The sequence below is a fragment of the Nansenia antarctica genome (assembly GCF_963989245.1).
Source record: "Nansenia antarctica genome assembly, chromosome: 3".
In the NCBI taxonomy this organism is placed as follows: Eukaryota; Metazoa; Chordata; class Actinopteri; order Argentiniformes; family Microstomatidae; genus Nansenia; species Nansenia antarctica.
Genome location: NC_137688.1, coordinates 40475290 through 40483892, shown reverse-complemented (window position 1 = coordinate 40483892; position 8603 = coordinate 40475290). Strand labels below are relative to the sequence as shown.

General features: G+C 44.7%; 1 protein-coding gene across 1 annotated transcript; it reads right to left on the bottom strand.

Annotated features, from left to right (window-relative positions):
- Positions 1-1106: 1106 nt before the first annotated feature.
- rtn4rl1b (reticulon 4 receptor-like 1b) lies at positions 1107-4041 on the bottom strand (the record flags this gene model as incomplete). The annotated part of the gene is made up of 2 exons (XM_080527259.1): positions 1107-2126; positions 3583-4041. Coding segments are annotated over 2 exons (1479 nt in total), but the record flags the coding sequence as incomplete, so codon positions are not given.
- Positions 4042-8603: the final 4562 nt, after the last annotated feature.

The window sequence follows — 8603 nt, the reverse complement described above, 5'->3', positions numbered from 1 at the left end:
ACTCCATTCAAATTCACACAGATAGTTAGCAGCTTGTGTATATTAGCTTAATATGCAGTAGCATCATGTAGAAAAAAGAATGGAACAGATAAAAAAAGAATACATGAAAAATACTGTTTGATAGGCAGAAGATGGTCCCGAGATAATAACCTATGGTCAGCAATATCCGGTAAAGGAACAGTTAGTTCATCATACTGTAGCTGAGCTCACCAATCTGTTGGGGCGGTATGCAGTGCAGTTACTGTAATTCCCCTTTATTTTTGCCAAGAAGTGAGTGTTGAACATTCCTGGGCTGATATAGAATGGTGATTTATGACCCTGCTAGCAGCTTATCTCTCCTGTTGATGAGCAATTCTGTGGTGCTGTTATTGGCAAAGAATGACAAATATAATAATAATCATAATAATCATAATAATCATAATAATAAAACATTTGGCAAATAATACTCAACACAAGATTTGGCATCAGACCTATTATGTCCAGGTTTCATCGAGCCATCGGTTTTCCATTTCCTTCTCTCAATAAGGAATTCTAAATTACTAATTATTAACTGAAGAATTAAAGCCGGTTTCAACCGGTTTTCTTTTGCTTTGACCTTATCTGTCTCATAGCTAACTTGCATTTCATGTGCCCCTGTCTATCTATCCCCCGGTTATCTGTCCTCCATCAGCAGAGGCAAATACTGAAAAATGAAAAGAGACCAAGACAACAGGAAACACAATTGTAATGGCAACAGTGGCAGTGCAAGCGTGTTCTGCTTTCATTTAGTTTCTCCTGACCCCCCAGTCCCTCTCAGACAGCGCTGCGAGACTTTTCCCATTTGATGTTTGATGTTTGAAGGTCTATTTCTGAGTCTAAACAGCAAAGCTTCCCTACACAATGTTTTACACACACAATCAGACACGCACACACACACACACACACATACACACACACACACACACACACACACACACACACACACACGCACACACATAGAAAGTACATACACACAGGCCTTATTGTGCAGGAGCTAGAGCAGGTCTGAGGACTGCATTGTTGTTGTTATTGTTGTTGTTGTTGTTGTTGTTGTTGTTTAGCCAGTACAGTATCTATGCCCCTCTTGGTCAACGGAGAATGTAGTCAACGGAAACGGTCACCAAGACTCCCAAGATGGCGTAGAGGGGTACAAAGGGCCGGGAGGAGGTCGCCCTGTTGGTGGCTTGTTGGACCCCACTAGGGGGGCGAACAGAGGTCCGGGGAGGGCACTTGTGCTTCCTCCGCGTGATGCTGCCGTCTGGAGATGTGTGGTCGTATTTACCAGCCCCCTCTGTGAAATCAGGCGAGGAATACTCCTTATCCGCCATCTCCTTTAACGTGTGCACCTCGTTCTGCCCCTTCCCTTTACCCCCCCTAACGCGCTGGCGGGTGCAGTTCCGTGGGCGGCCAGGCCTCTGCGGGGAGGGCACCACCCCAGGCTGCCCCTCCGACCCCGCCGCTGCCCCATTCATGGACGGGGGCAGGTGGGGCAGGGGTGAGGGAGGCGAGGGGAGGTGTGGTTCTTGGTTGTGGTGAGTGGGGTGGTGAGGGTGAGAATGAGGAGGAGGAGGAGGCTGTACCGGATGGGGCTCCGTCTTCAGGGAGACCTTGTCGGTGCCGGCCCAGGTGTTGCTCGTCTTGCTCTGGTGGAGCGACTCTGAGCCAGAGCAGTTGGGGAAGTCTTCCTTGCTCAGCTGCTTGAGGTCCTTGCCGGCCAGATCGGCCGGAGCCTGGCAACCCACCGAGGAGGTGGAGCCGCGGAAGCGTTTGAGCCAGTCCCACAGTGACAGAGCCTTGCAGTCGCACTCCCACGGGTTGTCGTTGAGGCGCAGGTACTCCAGGGCCGGCAGAAGAGCCAGGCACTCTCCAGACAGTTCAGTCAGGGAGTTGTTGAACAGGTAGAGGGTGGTGAGGCGTCTCAGGTCGTGGAAGGCCAGGCGGTCCACCCACTGGAGCTGGTTGTGATGGAGAAGCAGCCGGTCCAGTGCCCCCAGGCCTCTGAAGGTGTTCTGGTGCAAGCTCCACAGGCGGTTCCCGTGCAAGAACAGGTGGCTCAGGTTGTGGAGGTCTACGAAGATGTCGTCCTGCAGGAACTCCAGGTGATTGTCCTACAGAAAGGCACACCACACACAGCAAGAGGATCAAATCACATTCAAGGATTGTTCCTTATTCCTCTTGTTTAAAAACCTCATAGGAGCCAACGGACCCCGATGGGGATCCGAAGTGATATAAAGAGTTTACCTCAATTAATTCTCTTCATCGATATCACATTTTTTTCACAACTTTGCATGCTATACGATGCCACCATTTTTTTTTACAGAGACGGTAAACACGGCCTAAGTCACATCCAGTTTTCTCCAACTGGAGAATGTGTCATGTCCGGTTTCAACGCCGAATTTCCATACCATTGGTCGGCCAACCCAAAAAAATCCCCCCCCCCCCCAAATATTTTTTTTTGATACATGAGAAAGGTCAAAGGTCAAAGATGGTGCCAACATATCTCCAAATGGCCTAAACATATAGGTGTCCGCCTAAACATACCTGTACTAAAACAGGTACAAAGTTGCATTTGCTCACATTACTAGCATCGACTTTGGCACAAGTACTAATAAGACCCTGGAGTACTGATTCCTAGATGATTTGGGCTTCGTTATCAGGTTTCCACGGTGATATTCACTGTAAAAGCTGTTGTTTTTTTAGGCGGAGACTGAATTTGAGATGTTTTATAATGTTCTAGCTCTATTTGCTCTGACAGTCAGTAACATAGATTTTGATTCTGACACTTCTACAGCCACCCCACAGGTGTTAGCTTTCATTTGATAACAATATCATTATGAAGGCCCTTGTGATTGTGGAGATATTCTATATTCACTGTGGGCATGTCATTTCGAGCAGAAAACCAGAAAAATGAGGTGGATAAGATGAGGAGCAAATCTGACACCTCTGGTCACAGAGGAGAAATTCAGTTCAAGGTTCCAAACAACATCCTGGCTAATAATAATAATAATAATAATAATAATAATAATAATAATAATAATAATATAACCCCTGTGATGGACTTGCAGAGTCGGACATTAGCTGTTGTGTTTCTGCATGTGCGCACGATTTAAAGAGACAGCCATCAGAGACAGATAAGCAAAACTAAGCAAAGGATAACTAGTACACCCCTGGATAGGACAATTGTTAACAAACCTATAGTAGCGCTTTTAGGAACCAAAACAGTGTTTCATTCCCTGATCTTTACAGATTAAACATTGTCAACATTTACAATCATTAGAAAGCATATATATTGCACCTTTAATAACATACCGATCATCTCAATTCATACACTTTGTTTTGTAATTTTGTTAATCTTTTAACACTCCCTTTGTTTTTTACACTTTCTCTGTGCAATTGACTTGATTTGACTTGATTCATGTTCATTGCTAAATACTGGAACTGAAAATATAATATAATAATATTATTATTAACATAATATAATATTATAATATTATTAATAACATAATATAATATTATAATACTTCTCTGAGCTGTAAGCAGAGAGTGATAGGGCAGACATGGTACCTGTAGGTAGAGATACTGCAGGTTTCGGAGGCCCTGGAAGACGTTACTGGGCAGCGCACTTAGCCCACAGCGATACAGGTGCAGCGCGTGGAGCCGACCCAGCCCGTGGAAGGTGTCAGCAGCCAGGGAGCGCAGGTGACGATTATCCCCCAGGTCCAACTCCTCCAGCAGGGTGAAGCCATGGAAGGTGGAGGGCTCAATGTAGGTGATGTTGTTGGAGTAGATCCAGAGCGTGACCGTGGTGTGGCTAAAGTGGCCCCGCAACAGCCGGTGGATCTTGTTGTTCTGAAGGAAGATGCGCTCGCTGTTGGGGGGAATGCCCTCAGGGACGGACAGGAAGTTATGGGCCTGGCAGGACACGGTGCTGGGTGCAGTGTAGCAGATGCAGTGGTGCGGGCAGGACCAGGACAGCTCCAGGCCACAGAGAACCAGCAGGAACTCCAGCCCACAGCCTGTAGAGAACGCACACAAACACACACACACACACACACACACAGTGCACACACATAAAACGAGAGAAGAAAATGAATTAGAGGACATACATTGGACTGTGCATTTGATTTTGAATTGCAATCCTGTAGCACGACTTTGATGTCCAATTGAGCTTTGATGGCCACTTGAAAGCCACTTGAAAGGAAGGAAGAATGGTTTTGGGAATAATATGTGTTTTTGAGGATGTCGAACAGGGGGGAAATACTGTAAGTGGAATCAAAATGATGAAAAGAGGGAGATATTGACTACATGGGAAGGCAGAAAATGATGAAGGAGATAGGAGGTATGGTGTATGGAGAGTTTGAATCAATGACAGGGAGCTATGACAAGGAGAAGAATGGTGTTCTGTAGAAAGGGCCCAAGAGAATGTGTCAGATGTATTTATATTAGAAACAGAACGTTGGGGCTGATAAATGACTTGGAGCCAAGTGACCCTGTTGCTCTGCATCGTTTTTCTGGCTCCATAGTGTGACATTTTGCCTTTGAGGAATTCTACTTGCTTCGTGCCACTCAAAACAAGTGTGAACATTGCATCATGCTCTTGGCTAAGTATGTCTATGAGCCCAAACCCTCCTATGCCAGTCAGTAACAGTCAAAGGCCTGTTCTTACAGGTCCACTCAAAGGCGCAAACAATAGCATTAGCTCCTGTGCAATTCGCTAGATCGAGCATCTCAGGCAGTGTGATTGGATCTTTAATACAATTTCTGTTCTGTTTCTTTTTGTACTGTGTACTTATACTTTTGTACTGCCTTGCACACACGCGCATGAATCCACGCACGCACGCACGCACGCACAGACATTTACATTTTCCAATATTTCCCCACAACTGGGAGGTGTTCTGTTTTGAGGCAATTTAACTGTGTCCATCCGTTCAGTACAACTCAGCCACGCTGAGCGCCATGATCAGTGAGTCTGTCAGTAAATGGGGTGTGGAATGCTCACTTAAACTTAATATCAAGCTTCACAGAGGGATTCAGCTTCCCTGCTGTTTCGTGACACGCTTTCAACGATCTGGTGCGTGTGACTTATCTATCAGCTCATCTACTGGGAAACCATCAGGAATCTGGCCCCACAGTCCCACCAGACAACTTGGTGGCTGTGTTCTTCTTAATTCACTATGCTGGGTGTGACTCACTCCTGCCTGATTGATATGCTTCTGTTGCCTTTTAACTCACAATCGTAATCCTTGGGGCTTTTAACATTGGAAATCAGAAGCAAGTAATGGGAATTACTCTTTCTCTCTCCCCCTCCTCCTCCCCCAACCTCTCTCTCTCTCTCTCTCTCTCTCTATCTCTCTCTCTCTCTCTCTCTCTCTCTCTCTCTCTCTCTCTCTCTCTCTCTCTCTCTCTCTCTCTCTCTCTCTCTCTCTCTCTCTCAGGAGACAGCAAGGTGTATTTATCAGAATATTTTTTTGCCCAAAACTGTGGCTAAGCTGTGACATTCAGCATCTGTCTGACTCTGTTGACCTTTAACTGTAATTCTGTGTGTTTGTCTGGTGGCGATGCCACCGCGTGCGTAAACTGAGCAGGAGCCCAATACCCAGAGCCGCCCTGCAATCCTGTTAGGCATGTCTCACCACTAGGTGACAATGCAAAACTTTGCATTTGTAGTCAAGGAGACCCAGGTTCGAATCACACCCCAGTCAAACTTGTGCCGTGACTAGGATAGGTCTTCCTTAAGCCTGGTACACACATAAAGATCTTAACAGATTTTTTTATCTGAGAGAGACCCCACACATGAAGATAAAAAATTATGGATTGAACAGTTTTGATCGTATTGTGTGTGGTGTGCTCCGATATTCCCAATACAGCACACCACATACATAAATATCTGTCCTATGACAGTCTAAAGTCTCGTCCCCCAAGCCAGAAATCTTGCGTGTTCAGGGTAGTAGTACCCTGACTGACCTGTACGAGGCAGCCATGTGCGACAGGGCAAATAAAGTTCAGAAGAACGAAAAGAAGAAGACGCGTCAGTCAGCTCGCTTCTTGATTGGCTACATTACATTCCACGTCACAATCGGACTTGCGAGTTGTCAGTTTTGCCCACACACAAGAGGACTTTTAATCGTAAATATTGAACACGTTTAATATTTACGATCGTCGGCCCGACCATTTTCCGAGCAGATTGTCGGGAGAAATTGACTCTTAACACACCTCACACCACAGGATAATCTTGTAGGATAATCTTTAGAGCCATCCGATAATTGGGCGTTTGCTGTCCTTGGTCGGAAGGGGGGAAATCGGGCCAAAATCGGCCAGATTATCTATTATCTCTATGTGTGTACCAGGCTTTAGGAGAAAGTAAAACGGTGATTAATTGTAACCATGGTGGTTTTGAACCATGCTCATGTGATGAGTCACCTTGCCTGGGATTGAAAACTTACAGTATATTAGCTTCCCAGGCTGCCTAGGCTTTAGCTTAGTAGGCTATGGTGATTGTGTTGGTGAGTAGGAGACACAGGTCTTATCTAGTTTCACATCTCCTCAAGCCATCAAGCCAATAGCCTATATACCTCTTTGTTACCATACCTCATATAGCCTCTTTTATACATCTGTACATTACATACTGTACATAAACTACCTTAACTGTACGTAGCTCATAACTGTATATATCTCTAAACTACCGCCATACTGTATCTATCACTATCATTGTCATGTTTTTATATCACGTTTTTATATCACTATTTGCACTTCTGGTTAGATGCTAAACTGCATTTCGCTGTGCGGTACTTGTACTCTGCAATGACAATGAAGTTTAATCTAATCTAATCTAATGGTGACAACAAGGCCATTACAAACATGGACAGTTTTTGGAATTGTAGTGCAGCCCAATGTCCTGTACTGTAACTGGACTGTTGACACTGCTGTTTCCTTTTCAATTTCTTATCGGAAATAAACTTAAAATAAACCAAGCCAAACAGAGATAATTTACTTTCACATTGCTTTCCACACTTTCTCTTTCTCTCTCTCCCTCCCATTCCTTCTCTTTCCCTCTGTCCCTTTCCTTCTCTTTCCCTCTAGATATCTCTCTACTCTCTATTTCCATGGGGATATATCAAACTTGGCATTTGCTCTTTGCGTAAGTGAGTGGAAACCTGTTGGATTGCTCACGGGATATAAATCTAACCTTAACCCTAGGTGGGTAGAAACAGAAAAAGACGCAGTTAATCCTCTGCCCAGTGTTTGAGGAACATTTGTATTTGACACCTGCTAGCAGGTACTAGGAAAAACAGTTTATATTCATATATGTCATTGACCGCTTCATTTACCAATGAATACACTTACCTATTTGCATTATACTGTAAGGACCAAGGCATACTACGTTCTGCAAGCCTTTTATACCAAAAAAAACAGGTGTTCATTCCTTAAATCATCAATAGCTTTGGTAGAGTGACTTCCTCATAATACCATTACGTAATTATGTTGTATTTTCTAAGGCCTTGCACTCTCACTCTCTCCATTTTCATTTTTGCTTCATGCATGTCTTTAATGAATTAGGTATCAAAATTCCCGACTGGAAAATGATCAGATAGAGAGATGGAGAGAGAGAGAGCGTAGATCCTGCTTAGATAGTGAGACAATTTGAATCAGTGGCTTTGATGCTAATCATGTTGGACACATAAAGATTCCACCTCTCCCCCTCCAAGGGATGTCAGAAGGCATTAATTGATTATTTACTCTGCTTAATCTGTTTCCCTTAAATGACTGCAACTAACACCTTATCAAGGATTTCTATCAGCAGAGAAAGTGTAGAGAAAATCAGAGCGGAGAACAGCAGAGTAGTGTGGGCCAATAGTTTACATTACATCAGGTTCAGGGCATACGCATGATTTGTTACACTGGGATTGAAGTTAAGTGGTCCATTCTAGGTTACCCATGAAATCATAGACTAATACATTACTGTTGATTAATAGAATTCATAGCTGAGTACTGTCTACTCAAGGAAGCTGTATCATATGTTTTGTATGCTCTTGATGAAGTTATTTTACATGTAAATGATGTGGTAGTTCCTCCTCTCTCATCCCCCCCTTGGAAGATAATCTGTTTAGTGTTGCTTCCAGTAGCAGTGATAGGATGTCCGACAGTTGTCAGTATGTAGATACTGAAAATAACCTGTAAGATTTTCCACTGTCTTCTGTTGAGTGGCAGGAGAGAGTGGAGAGCTGAACTCCACCTTTAACGCCTGGGCCACACCAGATACCTCTACCTCAGCAGTGCGTGTGCGTCATTTTGGCACCCATGTTAACAGGTTAGAGTCACACAAAAAAAATCTGAGATCCAGCCCCTGCTCATCGACGGAGAGAGCGTGGAGAGAGTCTCAACCCTTCGATTCCTGGGGGTGCACATACAGGATGACCTGTCCTGGAAGAACAACACAGCAGCCACCATCAAGAAGGCACAACAGCGGCTCTACTTCCTGAGAGTCCTCAGGAAGGAACACAACAAGCAGGAGATACTGGTGGCCTTCTACCGCGGCGTAGTGGAGAGCATCCTCACCCACGGCATCTGCAACTGGTTCTCCAGCT